Genomic DNA, 22969 nt, shown 5'->3' with positions numbered 1-22969 from the left:
AAAAAGATTAGTGAAGACAAATTGTAGATCCCTTGCAGTCGGATTCAGGTGAGTTTATAATGGGGAACAAAGAAATGGCAGACCAATTGAACAAATATTTCGGTTCTGTCTTCACGAAGGAAGACACAAATAACCTTCCGAATGTACAAGGGGACAGTGGGTCTCGTGAGAAGGAGGAACTGAAGGATATCCTTATTAGGCAGGAAATTGTGATAGGGAAATTGATGGGATTGAAGGCCGATAAATCCCCAGGGCCTGATAGTCTGCATCCCAGAGTACTTAAGGAAGTGGCTCTAGAAATAGTGGTGATTATTTTCCAACAGTCTATCGACTCTGGATTAGTTCCTATGGACTGGAGGGTAGCTAATGTAACACCACTTTTTAAAAAAAGGAGGGAGAGAAAGCGGATAATTATAGACCGGTTAGCCTGACATCAGTAGTGGGGAAAATGTTGGAATCAATCATTAAGGATGAAATAGCAGCACATTTGGAAAGCAGTGATAGGATTGGTCCAAGTCAGCATGGATTTATGAAAGGGAAATCATGTCTGATGAATCTTCTGGAATTTTTTGAGGATGTAACTAGCAGAGTGGACAAGGGACAAGTGGATGTGCTGTATTTGGACTTTCAAAAGGCTTTTGACAAGGTCCCGCACAAGAGATTGGTGTGCAAAATCAAAGCACATGGTATTGGGGGTAATGTACTGACGTGGAAAGAGAACTGGTTGGCAGACAGGAAGCAGAGAGTCGGGATAAATGGGTCCTTTTCAGAATGGCAGGCAGTGACTAGTGGAGTGCCGCAGGGCTCAGTGCTGGGACCCCAGCTCTTTAAAATATACGTTAACGATTTTGATGAAGGAATTGAGTGTAATATCTCCAAGTTTGCAGATGACACTAAACTGGGTGGCGGTGTGAGCTGTGAGAGGGATGCTAAAAGGCTGCAGGGTGACTTGGACAGGTTAGGTGATTGGGCAAATGCATGGCAGATGCAATATAATGTGGATAAATGTGAGGTTATCCATTTTGGAGGCAAAAACACGAAGGCAGATTATTATCTGAATGGTGGCAGATTAGGAAAAGGGGAGGTGCAACGAGATCTGGGTGTCATGGTTCATAAGTTATTGAAGGTTGGCATGCAGGTACAGCAGGCGGTGAATAAGGCAAATGGTATGTTGGCCTTCATAGCTAGGGGATTTGAGTATAGGAGCAGGGAGGTCTTACTGCAGTTGCACAGGGCCTTAGTGAGACCTCACCTGGAATATTGTGTTCAGTTTTGGTCTCCTAATCTGAGGAAGGACATTCTTGCTATTGAGGGAGTGCAGCGAAGGTTCACCAGACTAATTCCAGGGATGGCTGAACTGTCATAAGAGGAGAGACTGGATCAACTGGGCCTTTATTCACTGGAGTTTAGAAGGATGAGATCTCATAGAAACGTATAAGATTCTGACGGGACTGGACAGGTTAGATGTGGGAAGAATGTTCCCGATGTTGGGGAAGTCCAGAACCAGGGGACATAGTCTTAGGATAAGGGGTTGGCCAATTAGGACTGAGATGAGGAGAAACTTCTTCACTCAGAGTTGTTAACCTGTGGAATTCCCTGCCGCAGAGAGTTGTTGATGCCAGTTCATTGGCTATATTCAAGAGGGAGTTAGATATGGCCCTTTTATAGCTAAGGTAATCTAGAGGTATGGAGAGAAAGCAGGAAAGCGGTACTGAGGGAATGATCAGCCATGATCTTATTGAATGGCGGTGCAGGCTCGAAGGGCCGAATGGCCTACTCCTGCACCTATTTTCTATGTTTCTATGTTCCAATAATGTGCTTCAACCACAATCTCAAAAGAACAGCTCTATTGCAGCAGCTATGTCTTCAATCTCTGAATGAAAATATTGCCAAGACATGGACTGACACCGGCCAAAATCATTTACGACCGTTAGAGCTAACCAAGGGAGTTTCACCCATCATTTAGATTAGCTTCAAACCTATGAATGAGGGTTTCAGCAGCAAATGGGCTGAAGCAGGGGTAGAGGCGGGCGATATTACAGAGGTGGAAGTAGGCAGTCTTGGTGATGAAGAATATATGGAGTCGGAAGCTCAGTTCAGTGTCAAATAGCACACTGAGGCTGCGAACAGTCTGATTCAGCCGGAGATAGGTTCCAGGGAGAAAATGTAACGATGGCGATGGAACCGAGTTTGTGACAGAGGTTGTGGCAGGGGTGGGAACCTGATTGGAGAAGTTCAAACGTAGAATTGCAGGAAAGACTGGCACAGATTTGGGAGGTGATAACACATTCAAGGACTTTGGGGAGAAAAGAGAGGTTGGAGATGGAGTGATTGTTTGCAAGGACATAGGCAGTCAAGGTTGGGTTTTTAAGGAGGGGATTGACGATGGCAGACTTGAAAGGGAGAGGGGCAGTATCAGAGGAGAGGCTACTATTTACAATATCAGCTTGTATGAGGGCCAGGATGGAAGTTAGGTGGTCAGCAGTTTAGTGTGAATAGGGTTGAGGGTGTAGGAAGCGACAAGATGAGCTTGGAGAGAGCATGAGGGGAGATAGGAGAGAAATTATAAAAAGATGCAGGAGCAGGGTTAGGGCAGAGAGGAACCTTGGCTTGGTAAATGCTGGCTTAGTGAATCACTAATTCAAATGCGAGTAAGGCACATAGATTTGATACCATGTCAAAAGAGAGCAAGACTGATTGGTGTGGGTTTTAAAACATTACCAAAATAACAAACAGGGCTGAACATCCTACATTATTACTTTTGTGGCCTTATAGTCTTGTATCACCTATAAGAGGTGTTACAAAGCTTAAAAGTTCATGATATTATAGTCATGAACCAAAACAACACAAAGTCATCAGAAGAGATTTCTTTATAAATTTCCCAAAGCACAACATTTGTGTTATTTTTCTTTTGTTCTGGAGCACTACTGTTCAGCACCAGTCATATTGTTGATTTTAGCCACCGTTGGAATTTATCTTTCATTTTACCACACAAGCCAACCTTTGGTTGGTACGGCCAAATTTAATTGTGTGATATCAAAAGAGTGAGTTTTACAAGAATAAAAAAGTCTAATTACAGCAAAAAACAGCTTTACTGAAAAATAAATACAGTTTTATCAAAATATTTGCTATCTGAACATATTATAGTGAAATAAGACTCTTTACCTTCTACATCAGGTTCATCATCTGGGTCTCCAAATGGATTCGATCCTTGGGCATCAAGCTCGCCAAATGGATCAAGTCTTGTGATAGGCGGATCCTCCTCCTCTTCCAAAAAGTTGAGTTTATTGATCAGTTCTGCAAAAAATACAGTTATAAATATTTTATTCCACCATTCTCACATCCAGTTTTCTACTTGCAGAAGGAAAAAACTCAAATCTTATGAATAAAACCGCTATGAAAAGTAAAATCAATGTTAAAGTATCAAGTATTTCTTTTACATTTAATTTGGTCTTACTTGAGTTAATTCAAAATGGAATCCACTGCACTGACCCAAAATTTTGATATTTAACAAGTGAGTAGAACTGTGATACTGAGTTTTGGAACGGCGACATGGAATAGGAAAGAAATTCAGTTTCCCCACTCTGCTCAACAACGATCTACAGTACACTGTGCAAAGCTGCACTGTGCAGGTAGGTAATGAGCAGAGGCGAGGCATCCCCTTGCAAGAAGTGAGGCAAAATTGGTAGGTTTGGAATGTGACACAACTGATACTTCTCAAAGAATGGCATGGACAAAACCCCGAGGAGCAAGCGACTTATCTGTCCCTCTTGGTGATAGGGATGTGTTGCCTGGCAGGATGAATGATGAAGATAATTCTCCAGAAAATAAATTAAATGCTACAATAAATAAATGTTTCAATTTAAATACCACCATTAACTTTTCTGTCTTCATCAATTACATTTCTATGTAATTCAATTAGGACTCTGTCGATACGAGACCAGTGTAATATACTATGTACAATATTTAAAGGGTTTTTTCTAACACATCACACTTGTATCTCTGGTAGCGATGATTAATACAGTGTACTCAGACCCCAAGATCACCAGAACCATGAATATAATATGAAAACTATCAGACTAGTTTAAAAATTTTTTTTAATGTATATTAACTAGGTATATTACTTACCTTTTGGGTCCTTTAGTCATAATTTTTCAAATTAAAAGCTATATTACAGTAACATTACTTAGCCAACCGAGAATCAGAACACCTTCCACTTTATAAGGCTTTTGAAGCAGAACCATGTGATCTTCTGCATCAAACTGGACCATCACAAAGCGTCTATCCTTATTTCTTTTTCCAACACCACAGACATGACTATTTACATAAATCATGTAAGGTACAGTTTATTTAATGGTAGCTATTACAATCAGCAGCCTACTAACTAATAAGAGGGAAGAAGGCTGGGAAGTACAATGAGTAGAGCATCTGCTTCATTGAAGAATGACTACTGCTTTTTCTTCATACATTATAATCCACAAGTCACAAGTAAGTGACACAATGGTAATAATTCAAGGAAGCCTGTGGACACATGAAAGTTGCACCAAGGCCTCAAGAGCAACTGCAACAAATTTGCGTGTTCTGTATTTTAGCAACGCCAGATCTAAAACCCTAGTTAAAATAGGATATTGCATTGCAGATATCCTGTAAATTTGTCTTGTGCAGAGAAGCCCAAGTGATAAATACTGACTGGGGGATTGTGCCATGCTAATACAGAAGCTGTGACTTGGGACACCGGATGGCTCGATTTCCCCTAATTTCTGTAAGAGTTGAATTTCTATCCACATCAAAGTTAGGGAGTTGAGCATCCATATTTTCACCATCACACCAATAGTCTAAATAAACATAACAATATATTTGGTCACAAAGTTCTGACACTATTCCAGAGTGAACAGTGAATTATTTTCAGATGAGGGTGCCATATGAGGCAAGGAAACTCAACAATCAAAGCCTAGAATTTAGTCTTTTAGCAGAAATCAGAGCAAGGTAGAGTTTTCCATAACTCCCGTAACTCTGTTGAATCCAGAGGATCAAATAAGTTCAGCATGAGATTACAAACAGATCAGTTTTTGAGTTGCAATATTTCAAAGTTTTTCCAGGTGCTGGTGAAATAAATTAACCACACGCGATTGCTGCATATAACCAACTGGTGGTCAAGAGCATTAAGGAAGGGTGGCACAAGTGAAAGTTGTTTGGCCCATCATACGTGCTGCTTCCACAAAGCATGTAAAACACCTCCCTATCAAAGAATCTACCCTATCTTCAGGGGTGAAGTTGTGCAGAAAAACGCCCTAATCCCGAATGGCAATCAAGCAAAACTCCAGACTGTCTATATTCACTGTTTATTCAATCCTCAGCAGCTACCTTCCTCAGGTAACATCCCTCCCCACTGCTGCAGCAGTATCACAATCAGGAAGGTTAGATCTTCGCAGTCTATACATCCTCAACAAAAGAAAAATACTGTAGATGCTCACAACCTGCAACCCTGTTCTGAGCCAGACATTTATCCATAATTGGTGAAAAGGTAAACTGATGGGGCTCAATTATTTTTGAAAAGTTCACATATCCACTACTGCATAAGGGAAAAAAAAAGTAATTTAAGGCTCGTTAATTTTGGACCCATGTTCTTATTTCTGAGCTCACAGATGAAGTTGAAACAGCGAATGCGACATCATCAATAGAAATGTTTGCTTTTGCATTTCCAAGCCAGGAGCCATTACAGCCTCTGGAAAGAACTCAAGTTTGATATGAGCACAGTCAGTATGCTAACTAACTAGTATCTGGTCCTCCACACAACTCAAAAGTAGACTTTGAGACTTTAATCTGCCCCAACCAATAATAAACCATCTGATTCAACCAAGTACCAGAGTTTGTATGGCTTCTGGAGCAAGATGCCCTGCATCTCCAGGGGCGTGTCCTAATCTGACAGTTTTAGGGACTCTGAAAATCAGACAAAATGGAAGGTAATTAGTGAGATCAGCCGTCACCGTTACCAATACATTTTTATGAAGCTCTGGATCTTTTGTTGATTGAGGTCATCAACCACAGTGGTTGGAACATCTGGAGCAGGATTGACTGGCTCTGAAAAAAAAAACACACTGCCAACCATATGTTCCTGATTTTGACCAGCTGGTGTGGCAACTGATTGGTAATGTTGCCAGATGCTGCCAGTTTAAAATTTGCCCAAGCATGAATTCCAATCCAAAAGGGAGAAATTAAATTGCATGAGGCAGAGGCTGCAATGTAACAGCTGCAACTAAATTTCAACCTGTGAATATCCTCGTTCTCCAGGAGAATTTGCTTAGGCTCTTAATCTGAATGGGTTTTGAAAACTGGAAAAACTGGGGAGCAAGATAAGTGTGATTGTCTGGTATCAGTACTGATGGGAAAGTTAAATAAACTACCAAACAATGTGATATTTCATAAAATCATGGAAATTTGCAGTATAGAATGAGGCCATTTAGCCCACTATGCCTGTGCCAGCTCTCTGAAAGAGCTATCCACTCATTGCCCAACCTTCCTCTTTATCCTTTGAGATTCTACTTTTTCAAATATTTATCCACTTCCCTTTTAAAAACTTTGATGGTTTCTGCTTCCACTATAGTTTCTGTCTCAACAAACCTCTACATTAAAAAAATAAATTGCCTTACCCCTCTCTCCATTTTATAGGCAGTGAGCTTAAATTTATGTCCTCTAGTTAATAGAAATTCTTTTTTCCCCAGTTAACTTGCCAAAACCCTTCATAGTTTTGAGCACCTGTATCAAATGTCTTCTTAATCATCTCTGTTCTAATATAAAAGATCCCCAATTTCTGTCAATGTTACTGAATATGGAACTGAATTATTAGTTGATGGCATAACCTGGTAGACCTCAACCACATTGACTGGAGCCTACAGTCTTGTAAAAGCAGCTGGTTGAAACCGCTGCTCAATTAGAAACTGACATGTAGGGTTGTCCACATGTAACTACCTCCAATTCAGCATTTGATTGGGGTGTTGGGAAAGGGCAAGGGGAAATACTTTAATGACCTCCTTTACTTGAACTTGCTTGAAGTCCCAGAGATCATGCAGACTTCATTTTCACAAAGGACCACACAACTTTCAACCCTGATGGTATTAATGATTTCTATATCTCAGTCTGGTCCAGTAGCACATGCACTGAAGTGTCAATAAAATGCATGACACAGTAGGATGCTGAATCACATTCATCATCATCCATTTGCAGAATTTCCAATCTTAGATGCATTGTTGTGGGAAGTGCAAATCAGGAGGTCAGGCATTTCCCTTCCAGCCAACTCTCTCACACTTCCTAGATGCTGCTTTCAGAATGGCAGCAAACACCTGGAAGCACCCGGGCTTCTTGATCAGAGGTGTGTGTGAAGCAATGAATGGGGAAGAGGAGACAAGAAAAAAAAAATCGAACAGGAATCTTATCCTCAGCCACAGAAAAACATGACATAAAACAGCTTTAGAAACCACCTTCTGTTTACTTTCTTGCGAATCAGGGCACACTACTCACTCAGTGAAGTTGCACTCAAGTGGGAGGCACTGAAGGCAACATACGTGCTTGCCTGAAACAAGAAGGCAGTTCAAAGCAGAACTTAAAACCTGGTATACATATAAATATTTTTCAATGCTGGAAGAGGAAGATCACATGTTTCCACCCTAAAAGATCAAAGTGATAGGTTTGCCTGTGGTCACTCCCAATTGACTAACCTACCCATGATACGTAGACTATAAGAAAAGAAGAAGAAAACCAGGTTATTCAATGAACTGTACTTTTTTTTTTACTGGCAATAAGATGTAGGTTGAATCCAAGAGTTTATACCTATACAGAATAAAATCCCACATGCAGCACTTGGTATCACTAGCAGTTATCGATTTGGATATAGGAAAGAGTGCGTTATACATACACTGCTGCGCCACAGACAGCAAATGGAAAAGTATAGCACATGCTCACAATTACAAAATAGCATATCAGCAGATGCAAGAAAATAATATAGGCAAAAGCAAGACGGATGAAGTGACAGAGCATAACAGCTCACCAACTACAGCACAGAAGCAGAGCAAGAGAGAGAAAGGAAGAAAGCTTGTAGACCTTCAGAAGAACTGGTTGATTTAGCTGCAGGCTTATTTGCTTGTTTTAGGCAGTCATCTTGTTCTTCATCTAAGCTGCTCAGAGCATTCAACTGGTTTACTATCTCTGTAAACAGAAGCCAGTTGAAATAATAATAAGGTCAGGAATTTCTGCAACAAGCAACAGAGGCAAACTGCTCCCTAAAGACATTTCTTATCAGATTCATGTTATTCCTCATTTGCAATTCTCATAGGAAGAGTTTAATGTTTCTCAAATTGTACAGTTGCTGAGTGTTTTTCCTACAGTTACGTGAAAAATGAACCAAAGAGGCTGCTTTGTTTGAAACTCTTTTGCTTGCTAACTTCCAAATACTCCAAATTCAGTTGCCAGAGTTGTCTTCTACTTGTTTGATATGCTTCAAGCTGTCTGCAGTTGGATTTTAGTATCACCACATTTAGAACAGATGAGCTTAAAAGCATTAAACTTGAGGATTACATTTTTGTAATAGTTTTACAAGATTCTTACATTTGAGAGCATTAGAGTCAGGATTAGCTTTTCAACCTTAAAGACTGAAGAAAATTCAATATACACTAACACTGGCATTTCTAATGATACGGTAATGCAGAAAATAGCCAGTTTTAATAAAACCAATAGAGAAACTGTAACCTTAAAAAGAGCACTACTGCTCTGCATTGTGAAGTGGTAGGATACATTCACAGTTCTTTCACTGAGTTGTGAGCCACAAATCAGAGACTCAAGCAAGAGGGAGTTTCTTTTTTAAAGGTGTCACCTTGGGAAGCTCTTGAATGCCTTTTAACAGCAAGTTTCAGTGCAGCGTGACTGAGGTCTGGAAGCAAGCCATTATTTTGTCTCATTGTTTAAAATAAAATAAAACTGCAGCTCTTGAACAATAAATGTTTAGAGAAAGAAAATAAATTTGTCAAAGATTCAGTATTTTCCTTCAAAACAAATTCCTCTATGCACACCAAGGACAGTTGTTAAAAGCCAATTCTTGGCATCATCTCCAAATGCCAATCAAGCATTTTCCATAAAGTTTTATTCTGAGCTGTCATACAAGCTGGCATCAAAATTTGCTTCCACACATCTTGAATTCTTTTAACACAAGAACATAAGAACTAGGAGCAGGAATATGCCATACGGTCCTTTAAGCCTACTCTACCATTCAATAATATCATGGCTGATCTTCATCTCAACTCCATTTTCCCACCCTATCGCCATATCCCTCAATTCCTTTAGTGCCCAAAAATCTATCGATCTCAGCCTTGAATATGCTCAACATCTGAGCATCCACAGTCCTCTGTGGTAAAGAATTCCAAAGTTTCACCTCCCTCTGAGTGAAGAAAGTTCTCCTCATCTCAGTCCTAAATGGCCGACCCCTAATTCTGCCCCCTTGTTCGCGACCCTCCAGCCAGGGAAAACAGCCCCTCAGCATCTATCTTGTCAAGCACTCTCAGAATCTTATGTTTCAATGAGATCGCTTCTCAATTTTCTAAACTCGAGAGTAGAGGCCCATTCGACTCAATCTCTCCTCATAGGATAACCCTCTCATCACAGGAATCAATCTAGTGAACCTTTGTTGCACCACCTCTAAAGGCAAGTATATTTTGTGTGGCTTTCCTCTTGGTATTGTTCCCTAGACTTTACCAAATGCAATATATTTGTTATCCTGTTTTTACTTGATTAATACACCACTTTTCACTTGATCAGCACCACCTCCTTCAGCTGTACCAAATGTCTTATTTTACAATGATTTTCCCACCTCACTCATAGGATGGGTTATTACCATTTAATTTCAAAGTGCCTCCAGGCTCCATTGGTTTCTGTTTGCAGCATTTGAATGTTGTCCTTATACAAGGTTGAGAACACATCGCTTTAGCAGCCATGTTTTGATTTTGCGTACATTCTGAATTCTTTGAAAGCATTTGCAAACAAGCTGCATTTTTTCTGTTTCTCACCATATCATGGGCAACGTGGCGAAAGAATGGCCTGCTTCAAGACCTCTACCAAGCTGCACTGAAACCAATGGCTGAAAAGATTCACGAGCTTCCCAAGGTGACAATTTTTACTTTACTTGGATGCTTTTGGGGTGCCTTGCCTCTGATTTGTGGCTCACTTTACTAGGATGCTGAGCTGAATAATTTAGTGGACATCTCAATCCAGGTCATTGTAGGACCCTTACAACTGACAAAAAGGGGAGACTTTCAACTCATCAGATTCAAACCCAGGTTCCAGAGATGTAAAGATTGTGCACTAACCCATAATGCTATCACTATGCATTAAATTTGAGGATATCCTTGCTTGGCACATTTAGAATAATTTCCTAGGTAACTTTTTAAGAGAGATGGCCAGCCTAGATCACAACACATCCTTAGTAACGGAGTTGTTAACCTGATCTTCTTAGTGCTGAACATAACATGCCATTTACCTGTCCAATAATCTATATCTAGCTACAACAATGTAGTTGTTGTTTATCTTTAAGATGGAGTTTTATCCATTCTGTAAAAATGGTGTCAGTACCAAAGAGAACGCCACCTCATCTACTAGTAAATAGAATCGGGAAACACATCTACATGAAAGATTCCTGCATTGGTAAATTAGGGCTAAAAATCACTTAGCATACCCAATATTGCTTTCCTTTAAGGGAGTTGTATAGAGTTAAACACCTCAGATATAGGACAAAAGCCCACCTTCTGATTGAGACCAGGATGCCAGACACTACTGAAATCTCATGCCACAAAAGTCATAGTATTCAAAATGTAGTCTCACATGGTTTTATAATCAATGCCAATGTTACTTCTGCAGACATACAACCATGGATATACTTTCAAACATAAGCAGCAAGCACTAGAAAAAGCCCGGTTCATTACACCAGTTCCCTATATAACTTACTCTATTATGGAATCTACCCAACCCAATTAATCTCCCAAGGAAATCTTGTATAACATTTCTTCCCATCCCCAAAATGTAAATCAAGCATAACTCCAGAATATTTATCGAACATTACAACAACTTGCATTTATATATCACCTTTAACATAACAACTGCTCCATGTTACAACCTGTCTTATTCACCCTTGATTAGTTGCTTTCCACAGTGCAACATCTTATGGTCTCAGCAATCAATCAACATTATTTCTAGGTTATTAAAACTCTCATTGCTAACAAGATAGCCATTCACAGGCAGAAACAGCCCTCAGGTCTTGTGATCCATATTGCTGTATAGAGCCCCCATCAAACAGCAGTGTCATGGCGTCCCGATCTAATAGCCCACTTGTCTGCAGGAAGTCATTAGGGAAAGCAGTCACCCAAAGGGCAACTCTTAGTAGATCAGGAAATATTAACTGCTCAAATAAGATTTTGTGGCTGCACTATTGCTGGCATCTGAAGATTCTCACTCCCCCTCTTTTCTTAGTACTGCCTCAGCCTCTACCTCTGGAGAAGTGTTGGGAAGTTTACAGTTAAATGGGACCTCAGGCAACAGATCAACTTGTTAGAAAACTGTTTTTGAGTTTGTGAATCTGACATTTAATTAAAGTTTGGGTGAATTCGCTTGGATGGGGTTACAATTTCTTGTACTTCTCTGGTACAATAGTTCAAAAGGGCCCCTGAAAGCATCTAGATCAGAATCCATAGACCAGAAAAATTGAAAGTCATAGGTGAGATCCTCACTGCTCTTAAAAGGGGACAAGAACATAAAAGTCTTCTGGTATCATTTCCCAACTTCTAATATCTACAACGTGTGAGATGCTATTATTAAAGGTTACCAAAACTAGAGTCATTAATGTAACTGGTTCTGTTTTGGATAATTGATTTCTATTTTCATTTCCACACCAAAAGCTTTCTTTGGCCACATGGATAGGTTAGAGATTTGTTTTGAGGCCTAATCTAAATGTGTCTCCCATTCAGGGGTGGGGGGGTGCAGTCTTGGCACCATGACACTGTTGGGATCAGAAACACATTATCTGGGCAATCAACAACAACTTGTATTCATATAGCATCTTTAACGCAGTAAAACATCCTAAGGCACTTCACAGGAGCTTCATTAAACAAAATTTGACACCAAAACATTTAAGGAGATAGTAGGGCAGATGACCAAAAGCGGAGGGGTTTAGAGAGGGAACTCCAGAGCTAGATCCTAGACAGCTGAAAGCACAGCCACCAATGGTGGAGCAAGAGGCCAGAACTGGAGGTGCACAGATATCTCGGGGGGTGGTGGGGCTGGAGGAGGTTACAGAGATAGAGAGGGGCGCGGCCATGGTGTAATTTGAAAATAAAGATGAGAATTTTAAAATCAAGGCGTTGCTTAACTGGAAGCCAATGTAGGTCAGAAGCACAGAGGTGAAGGGTGAATGGGGTTTTTGCGAGTTAAGACACAGGCAGCAGAATTTTGGATGATCTCAAGTTTACAGAGGGTAGAACTTGGGAGGCCGGTCAGGAGTGCATTGGAATAGTCAAGTTTAGAGGTAACAAAGGCATGGATGAGGGCTTCAGCAGCAGATAAGCTGAGATGGGGCAGAGTTGGGCGACGTTACAGAGCGGGAAATAGGCAGTCTTAGTGATGGCACGGATATGTGGTCAGAAGTTCATCTCACGGTCAAATATGACACCAAGGTTGCAAACTGTGTGGTTCAGCCTCAGACAGTTGCTGGGGAGAGGGATGGAAGGCTAGGGAATGGAGTTTGTGGCAGAGACTGAAGACAATGGCTTTCTTCCCAAAAAATGAGTTGGAGGAAATTTCTGCTTGTCGAACAAGCAGTCTGACAAGTTAGAGACAGTGGAGGAGTCAAGGGCCCAAGTTTCGAGCCGCACCGAGAATGGCGCAGTCCCGACCTGGACGCCCGTTTTTCGCGCCACAAAGTGCGCCTAAAAAAAAACCTCCATATTCTCCACCTCCCTGCAGGTCCTCTGGCCCTCGGCGCAGCGCAGCACGAGCTGTAGGGGGCGGAGCCAGGTCCCTGCGCTGAAAACAGTGCCGGGACCTCTGCACATGTGCGCTACAGTGGGCACGCAAGTGCAGTAGCTCCAGGCGCCCGAAACTGTGTGGGAGGGGCCCGAAGCACGCAGCCCCTAGCCCTGGCCGAATGGCCTCACTGGGGCTGCGTGAATAAGGCTCCTCCCACGGCCAGCTCCTGCTTCCTCCCGACCCGACTCCCGCTTCCCGCCTCCGGACCGGACCCAACTCCCGCTCCCCCCCCCCATCCCCACCCGACCCGACTCCTGCTTTCCCCTCCCCCCCCCCATCCCGACCCGACTGGACCAGACCCGACTCCTGCTTCCCCCCCCACCCCCGACTGGACCCGACCCGACTCCCGCCCCCCCCCCCCCCTCCCCGACTGGACCCGACCCAACTCCCGCTCCCCCCCCCCCCCCGACTGGACCCGACCCGACTCCCGCATGACTGGACCTGACCCGACTCCCACTCCCGCCCCACCTCCCTCCCTCCCTCCCTCCCATCCCCCCCCCGACCCGACCTCCCTCCCACCAACCCCCCCAACCCGACCCAACGCCACCTACCTGTAAATCTGGTGCTGGGGACGGGCCCTGCCCGAAGTCTCGGGCCCGGCCCGTTCAGCCTCCCTCCCCCTTCTCCTTCTCCTTCTCCCCCCCCCCCCCCAATCTCCTTCCCCCCCCCCATCTCCCCTTTATCCCCTTCTCCCCCCCCTCCCCCTCCCCTCGCTGTCAGAAACACAGACACTGACAGACAGAGAATGAGAGACACACACAGACAGACAGAGAGATAGAGACACTGACAGAGACACTGTGGGGGGGGGGGGGGGGCATCCCAGCACGCTGTTGCAGGGCTCCCGGTGCTGCAGTCGGTAAGTAGAAAATGTTTTATTTATTGATTTAAAAAAAAAATTATTTCTTATTAATTTTTTTTGATTGATTTATTGGTTGATTTATTGATGTATTTATCATTTATTATTGATGATGGCTCTTTATTTGTAAAACTGAAGTGTTTAATGTTTGTAAACTTCCCTTTAAACCGCCCCCCCCCCCACCATTCCCTACGCCTGATTTGTAACCTACTCCTGATTTTCTAAAGTGCAGACAAGGTTTTTTCGAGCGTACAAAAATCTTCACTTACTCCATTCTAAGTTAGTTTGGAGTAAGTTTTCACTGACGAAACTTTGAAAACAGGCATAAGTGGCCAGACACGCCCCCTTTTGAAAAAAAAAATTCTGTTCCAAAGTGAAACTGTTCTAACTGACTAGAACTGGAGCAAACTAAATGACGATAATTCTGATTTCTAAGATACTCCGTTCTACACCAGTTGCTCCTAAAAATCAGGAGCAAATCATGTGGAAACTTGGGGCCGAGAGGTGGTGGTGAGGTAGAGCTGGGAGTTGTCAGCGTACATGTGGAAACTGACGTGTTTTCGGATGATGTCAACATTAGAGATTTCAATTATAGGGTATTTATCAAATCTTTTTATAAAGGCTAAAAGAAAATACTTTCACGTAGCATTATTCTCATGCTCTGAAAATGTAAGAATCAATGAAGACCATTTGGCAAAACAAAGACTTTCATTAGAATGCTTTCAATCTGATTTTTGCAGAACCTTAATCCTGTATGAAGAATGCTATCCATTTCACTCCTTCTTGACATTTTGGCCATTCAAAACTGACATATCATCAGAACTTCCCCCAGATGATGCAATCCCTTAGGGAAATAAAACATGCTGAATGAGTTATTTTTAAACACTGAGATGTGTGCAGTGCAGTTGTAAGTTAAAGAATTTATTAGTTATTACAAAGAGATAAAAAAAAAATAGGTGAAAATAAAAAAGAAAGAAAATAAATCAAGGGAAATTTAGCCTCCTACTGTCGCAACAAGCTATTTTCACGATAAGGTAGAGCTGATGTTAGTTTGACTCGTGGACAACCTCTGGCTGTGTCAACTTATTTAGAATTTCCTGCTAACCGATATCTATTTTGAATTTGTATAATTCCTAAAAACAAGTACGGTGAACAGGAGATAGTCAACATTGCAAATGTCCAATTGGTGCTGGAATATCGATCTTTTTTAAACTTAACCTTTTTACACTTGAGTCATTCCTTGCAATTTTCAAACACTGTAAAATTATTCCATTTTAAATTTCTACTGATTATTGTTACATAGTACTAGAGAAATGCAGAACTACACACTTCAGAAAGTATTGTGAATTAGGAATACCTTGTGATTAATTATTTTAAGTACATAAAAAGGTCGCTGAGGTTTTAAATATTGCTAAATTTTTTCCAAGATTATATTGGCAGCATTATTAAATCATTCACATTCAATGATACATAAACAATCCCTATGCTATTTTTATTTTGAATTATTTATTTTACAAATGTAGATCATGTTTATAATACAATGTTATGCACTATGAAGTACCAAGAAAACGTAACACACAGGAAGTTAAACAGCATTTAAAATGAAGGAAGATGCAGAAGATTGTAATGCAGCTCATACTACAGACTGAGCATCACAAACCTTTCAATTAATATTTTATACATCTTGAACTCTTGTTAGTTGTTCCGTTGGAAAGTTAGTTTCTTAACTAAATCCTGGGCCAGTTGGCACGGTTGCTTCTTGATGAATGAACTTATCGTGGTAGAGCAGATTTATATAACAATCAACTATTTAAATCCCTTTTAAACTGTTATCACTCAAGCAACCCAGATGTACCACTTAAAGCTAATCTTAAAGTTGACAAAGTTAATGTTGAGATCACAGTGTCCTGCTGTGAAAAATGGTCAGTTACAAAATAAAAATAGATCACAAAATACATTTTCAAAGCAGAGTGATGGCTGCTGTCTCAATGTGAAGCCATACAAAGAAATACAAGCAGTGTAAGTCAACAGCATGACGCTGATGTACTATACTGTCTGTTGCCACTATAGTATCAATTTTGAAAAAATAAAATTAGTCATTGGTTGTACTTGTGCAGGACAATTTGAACATAATTTATGACGCTCAGCATAGACATACTTTGTATTTTTTTAAAACATGGATTCTAAAGTTCCCAAAATATTATTCATCAGACACAAAAAGCTTAAATAATAGTTAAATATCCCACAATCAAATGACATTTTTTCCATTTTATTATCCAATATTTTTCAAGAATTCCATACTTGAAGCAATTCTCTATTGTACTGGTCATTCAGCTTTTAGGAGCACACAAACAGGAGTAGGCCATTTAGCCCCTCGAGCCTCTTCCACTATTCAATTAGAACATGGCTGATCTGTGACCTAACTCCATATGCCTTAATACCCTAGGTTAACAAAAATCTATCAATCTCAGATTTAAAATTAATAATTGGCCTAACATTAACTGCTGTTTGTGGAAGAGAGTTCCAATCTTTTATCACCTTTTGCGTGTATGTGTTTTCTAATTCCACTCCTAAAAAGTTCTGCTCTGTCCCCTACTTCAAACTCCACAACCAGTGGAATAGTTTTTCTCTATCTACCTCATCTGTTCCCCTTAATATCTTGAAAACTTCAATCAAATCTCCCTTAACCTTCTAAATTCCAGGGAATACAACCCTCGTTTGTGTAATCTCCCCTTTTAATTTAACCCTTGGGAGTCCAGGTATCATTCTGATAAATTTACACTGCACTCCTCCAAGGCCAATATATCCTTCATAAAGTGTGGTGCCCAGAACTGAACACTACTCCAGATAGGATCTAACAAGGGGTTTATATAGCTGTAGCATAACTTCTACCCCATTGTATTCTATTTTTCTTGATATAAAGCCCAGCATACCATTAGTCTTTTAAAAAATTATTTTCTGTACCTGTCTATGATCTATATACATGGACCCCCAAGTCTCTATTCAAGCATACTATTCAATAATTTGCATATATATCAAATCAGAAGTCCAATCTAATTAAAAGGTTGGGCGAGTTAACTTCTTGCATAATGAAAATGCATGAGTTATGATAAATTGTTTATACTAAAAAGACAAACATATCTTGCATTAGCCATAACAACAGATAAGCTATGGCATTCCTTTTTATTAATCAGCAAAATAAATCCTCTCTCATTCTTAACCTGACCATGTGGAACATAAACAGTTGACTATCCATTACTAGCGACCACAACATCCTCATCAGAAAAAAAATAACAACAGTAAACAAAGCAAACATTAGAACCAAGAAACGTCTCAATACTATACGAAAAGATGGGCAAACTCTAACGTGCGTTCCATGTCAATAAAATATCTTAGGATTCAAGCAGATGAGCCATTCAAGTATGGTCTCTGGGTACCAGTACAAACTTTTCCCTCCAAAAATGTTTTCAAACACACATTAATAATGAGACTAATAGAAGAGTTAAACATCCTATAGAGAATATGCAAATAGTAATGCTGGAAGGTGAAGAGTCCACGAGAAGATTTAATGTATTTTCTTTTGAATAATATGGAACAGCTTTTATAGAACAGGTAGAAGGATGAATGATGACAATGAACAACAGTAAGTTATTTTTGAATACAATGATCATTACCAATTTTCAAATGCACAATCAACCTCTAGATATTTTGAGCTGAAGTTGATAGTAAATATACCAAACCTGTAATTTTTGCTGACTTCTCCACTTGATTCACTCGGTTTTCTTCATCTTCTTCATTTTCTTCCTCAAAGTCATCCAAGTTTCCAATATCAGCTTGTTTCATACTCATTAGACTAGCCAGACTTTGCATATCCTCATCCCTGTTTATGAGAAATATAACTAATGAAAAACTTCATGTACATTATTCAGAAGGTTTGTTGACAAGTTGGGTTTTAACTTTTAAAAGCAATTTAGCAGATAAGGAGTCAATTCTATTGCTGAGGGTCCCCCAATGTCTGAGAATTTGTCTAGTGAATGGCTGCAATATACAGACTAAGTTTGATGACTGATCTGTGCTGTTTAACTTATCTCAACCAGGGCGGTTGTATGGGAGCTGCAATTAGCCTCGGTGTCCATTTGTTAGGGAGGGGAAAACCAACCAGGATTCCCACTCCGCATGAAAGTGGGAATGGGATTAGTTTTGACTGTGAAGTGGTCCGTCAATGCTCAGACATGAATGATAACCACTTGTGCGAGTTACTGGGATGATTGATGTCCATGGAACTCTACTACTGCAAGGAATCAATGCTTTCAGGAGAGAAAAAAATGGCAGAAAAAATGTTCTACTACAATGTTGCTGCCCAATGCTGGCATTCTGTTAATTTAAAATTGAAAAGTGATTTCATTGTGAGGAAAAGATATATGGTAAGTGGAAATGTGTCTCCTGCCAGCTGATCAATTTAGCCTATTCAAAGCAGACCCCTCAACAATAGAAGGGAGAAAACTGATAAGTAATATGGAAGTTTCTCGGAAATATGTCAGAAAGCCTGTGATTGTTCACAGTCTGGACAGAAAGTTATAGATATCTGCCAAAGGAAGCAAGTTGCTTTATCTGGGAAAGAAAATATGTTCATAGTTATCCCTCAAAGTCTATGCAAAAAGAAATGACAAAACTATTTGTTACTGATTTTTAATCTGGGGGTGGTGGGTGAGAGCAATGATTGCAACTCCAGACTTGCTTAGGATCTGAGCTGGAGCTGCACAAACCAGCTATCAGCTGGGTATATTAAGTACACTAAACTATCCACGGCTCTGTGTTAAAAGTGGTGTCTCACTCAGAGTGACCACCAAGATAACAGATGTGGGGAAATTGAAAATGGAGTAAAGGTGCACTGATGGACAGAACAGCAAGACCCCCGACAGCCAAACCTCGATGGAACTAACCTGGGAGTGTTTGATCATGGTGATAGTCAGACACCTCACCTTGATCAATACAAAAACCCATGAAAAAAATGTGAACAAAAACAAATTTATGGAGGTCTGCTGAATGGCACTTTGATAATTGTTTAAAGGGTTCTCAGAAGTGTTTATTGTTCAAAATAGACATCATAAACAGGTTACACACCAGTAGTTGCAGAATTTTTAAAAAAGGAGGATTACAACTGGCAAAATGGTAAAATCTTAAAGACAGAAAGAGGGTTACAAAGGGTAAAAACTCCAAACTTCATCGGGTAATGTCTTCAAATGTAGCAACTACTGAAGTTAGTTTTAAATAAGGGCAAAAGACAAGGCTTCTGAAAATAACAGATTGCAAATTAACATAAACCCGCAATTCATCCTGTAAATAACCCCAATTGTTTAGCCAGAAATCAACAAGTTAACAAAAACATTTAAGCCCCAGGGTTACCCGTAATTGGTGTTGTTTAACCATTTTTGATGTTTCCCTTGAACATGTCATTTTTTGATGCTCTATTAAAATTTACTACAATTCTTCCAAGTAAACATCAAAATATCAAACATGCAAAATTTATGCAGAACATTTAATCGTCCTTTTCTTATTGCTGAACAGCTGGGAGTAAATAGCATACCAACTTCACCGCACAATTACCATACTATTCAACACATCCACCTGTCAAAGAGTTTGTGCAGGTACAACATTAAAAGCATAATGCTCCCCTTTTATTTCTGAATATTCTTTCCTCATTTTACTAGTAGAATTGTTTGTGACAGAAATTGAAGAGTACAGTCAACAATAAATATCTGGTAATGTGATTCATTGTTTACTTATTGTAAGAAAATTTTAGCACTAGGGGTACCAGCGGGACAAGGGTTAAAGTGCTGGTTCCTGCACCTGCCCATAAGGAGGTAAAAGGCCTCTCTTCGGCCTTGTACCAAGGCTCCAGAAGTTATCAATTCAATAATATTCCGACAGGATACGATGTGAGAACCTAAATAGACATTGATAAGACCTTGCGAAGAGGCTCGAGGCGGACTCACGTGCACCAAGGAGAATCAACAAATTCTGACTTAATGAAGTCATTCTAGTCACGGCCTAAGGTGGTCACGAGCGTCTTGGTCAATCCAAAGTAGCACTAATAGGTAGTCCAATTAGAGAAGTAGCACTGATAAGGTAGTCCAATTAGAGATCTAGGGAGGTCTTACCAGGGAACGGAGGGGTTTTTGAAATATATAAAAGTTGTATGATTGTGCTGTTCAGGGAGCATCTCCACTCACAGGCGGCTGTGATGGGAGGTGTTCCCGGACGTTCGTAATAAAAGATTGTTATACCTTGCCATCCGTCTCTGTCTGCTAACTCCGGGGGTTGTTACGCGGGTTGGGGCGAGCGTCGACCCTCTATATCAGGGGGCCCGCTCGTGGGAGGAGAAGCCTTCTCATTTTCCTCTTACACTTATAGCAGAACTACTTTGTTTTAAATGAAAAGTAGACATTTACTGATGTAAATAAAAATAACTGAACAATTGAACTACAGTCCTAATTTCAACAGGTGCCATGAGCATCATGCCATTTTAGCCAGAATGAACATTAAGTTACACAGTTATAATACAAGACGTAGCAATATTTCAAGATGTTGATTAAAGATTAAATTGGAATACAATTAGGAAAGCAAACATATTATTTCATCTTGCCATTTCTGTCATCTTCAGAAATTCTGAAAACAATCTGATCATCCACTGCATATCATATGCCTTTAATAGCTTGCTAATTAACAGAATGAACCTAAAGAAAAATGGAAGGTGCTCAAAAGCAACATATCTTGGCATGTTTGTATGCGGATATAATTCTATGATGTAGTTCACTGCTGCTGCAACCAATTGTCCAATCAGAGAAATGCCATCAATTCCAATTCCACAAGGCTTTGGGAACAACCGGAGGAGAAAAAAAAATGAGGTTTGCGAAAAAGAATTGAGTGATAAGAAATGAATGAACAATATAGAATAAAACGAATGAAAAGTATAAAGGCAAGGAAACAATTCAATAGCAGAGGCAGAAAGCTCAGGAGATAAAGACATCACAACAAAAGCGGCCAGAATTTGAGTATAGAATTGAAAAGATTGACCAATAGAAGGGAATACCTATAATAACGGGAAAAAAATGTACATATCCTAATGGCTTAGTGACCAAATGCTCCAATTGTGGTTGCGAGGGACAGGGTGAAAAGAGGCAAGGAAAAAAACAAATAGGATAAGGAGAAAGCCTTTTCAATCGTTACAAACCAGTGACTCTCACTGGTAAATGTGCATAGTTGTTGGGTGAAGAAGGAATCAGGTTCAGCTATGATATCTACATAGAGACACTCCCTGCCCAGTCTTTATTATTAATAATAACAATGGCTGCCATACACTAAGCATGAATCACTTCCTTCAGGAGAGACGGGGCAGAGATTTTAGACAATTGGAGGGGGGGGGGGGGGGGGGGTGGAGGGAAGAAAAGAAATGGAAATAGTTGGGAGAGAAATAGTTGTCATAGCACGAGACAATAGAAAAGAAAGTGACTGAAAAGAAGTTTTAAACAGGTATTTTATACCTTGGTGAAGAAAAAGGTTTCCTTTATCTCCCTCTTTCCCTAATATGAAATTCTCAGTATTTGAGAAAAAAATTGAAATCTAACCATTTGCAACTGTAAGTAAACAAAAAAATCATTGCAAATAAACCTTTGATTTCAGAACTAAATGTAGTATAATGAAACATTTATAATAACAGAAAAAAAGTGATGTGAATTGAGCCTGATTAATTAAAAAGGGATTTACTGACAGGAAAAATTTTGAAATAAAAACAGTTCTTTGATCCATGTACACAGGTACTTGGATAAACAAGAACCCGAACTAAAATCTTTATGCAGAACAGTATGCTGTTATCGCATGCTAATCTTTGATCGTTGCAAATTAGCATGACATCAAATTTGCATGAAATCCAAATTTCATAAATCTCACAATTTTACATATTTGCAACATTTTTTTATGCAAATATGATCCATTTCTCTAAAAGCCTTAATAATTCATTAGAGATTTGGGCATCACTGAACTGCATGCTTTTCTCTTCATAAAAAAGAGGAAACACTGTGCATACAAATATCTCATCTTAAATTATATTCGCAGAAATGGTCCTAAGACACATTATACTTTTTATTTTGTGCTTGATACGAACATGTTAATTGGGTTAACTTTCATATATCTGTAGATAAAAGGATCTACCGAGCAATATATCAACATAGCTTCAACTCTAAGAAACAAGAAAGCCACAATGTGCTTATAGGGATTTCATATAGCAAACTCCAAAAATTCCATGTTGCCTCCTCATTACCATCCGACTGAAGGTAAAAGAAAGCATTTTAGGTGTAAAATGCATCTGAAGCAACTTAGGAAATGTTATTCAGTTGAAGTCCAAGAAACTTACGTTGCTTTGCCTTCCCTCAGGAAAATGCAAGATAAAGAAAACTGCAGTGTGGCAGCAACAATTTTTTTAGATAAAGGCTTGAATTTCAGCTTTACATCGGTCTGTGTAGGCATGGGGCTTGCATACTGCTTCATGTTAATGCTACTGGTGGCAAGAGCTTTTCTACGACCAGAAGGTGACTCCTAGGAAACAGGAAAAAACAATTATCAGTGAATAAAATCTACTCCGCTAGAACTGAGTTTAACATGCAAGTGTAAGTGTGTATATCAACCAACATTTCCTCCAATACATTCAAATGAAAACCTAGACCTGTCAAATGCATAGAAAAATAACACTTTAGTGTACATTTTGAAAAGCAATTCAGCTGAATTAACATGACCTATTTATATTTTGCAAATATATTTACTTGCTGATCTAGTTGGTCAGGTTAACAACTTATTCAGTATCTTCTGGTCTGACTTAAATGCAATGCTAAGCTCGTTAACTGTTTTATCATTGCCAGTGTACAAACAGCATTAATTTCTACAGTATATTTTACAAATCCGTGATAGAGGTTGAGTATAGAAATTGTGAATCAGTAGCCCAATATTGAAGAGAAGTGAACTTTACTCCCATCAATACCCATGAAGCTGAATTACAAA

At 39.8% G+C, this 22969-nt stretch overlaps 1 protein-coding gene across 4 annotated transcripts in view; it reads right to left on the bottom strand.

Moving 5' to 3' along the window:
• ehbp1 (EH domain binding protein 1) overlaps positions 1-22969 on the bottom strand; it is a 499650-nt gene that overhangs the window by 261289 nt on the left and 215392 nt on the right. For 3 of the 4 annotated variants that reach the window (XM_070889742.1, XM_070889744.1, XM_070889743.1), the window contains exons 6-8: positions 22329-22510; positions 17656-17795; positions 3166-3297 (exon numbers count right to left, since the gene is read on the bottom strand). In XM_070889742.1, coding sequence (XP_070745843.1) covers positions 3166-3297; positions 17656-17795; positions 22329-22510 — 454 coding nt within the window. Of the gene's footprint in view, positions 1-3165; positions 3298-8097; positions 8203-17655; positions 17796-22328; positions 22511-22969 lie in introns of all 4 variants that reach the window. The other variant, XM_070889745.1, reaches the window with a different exon arrangement.

Source organism: Pristiophorus japonicus, chromosome 9 (genome assembly GCF_044704955.1).
Source record: "Pristiophorus japonicus isolate sPriJap1 chromosome 9, sPriJap1.hap1, whole genome shotgun sequence".
NCBI lineage: Eukaryota > Metazoa > Chordata > Chondrichthyes > Pristiophoridae > Pristiophorus > Pristiophorus japonicus.
This window is presented reverse-complemented; position numbering and strand designations above follow the sequence as displayed.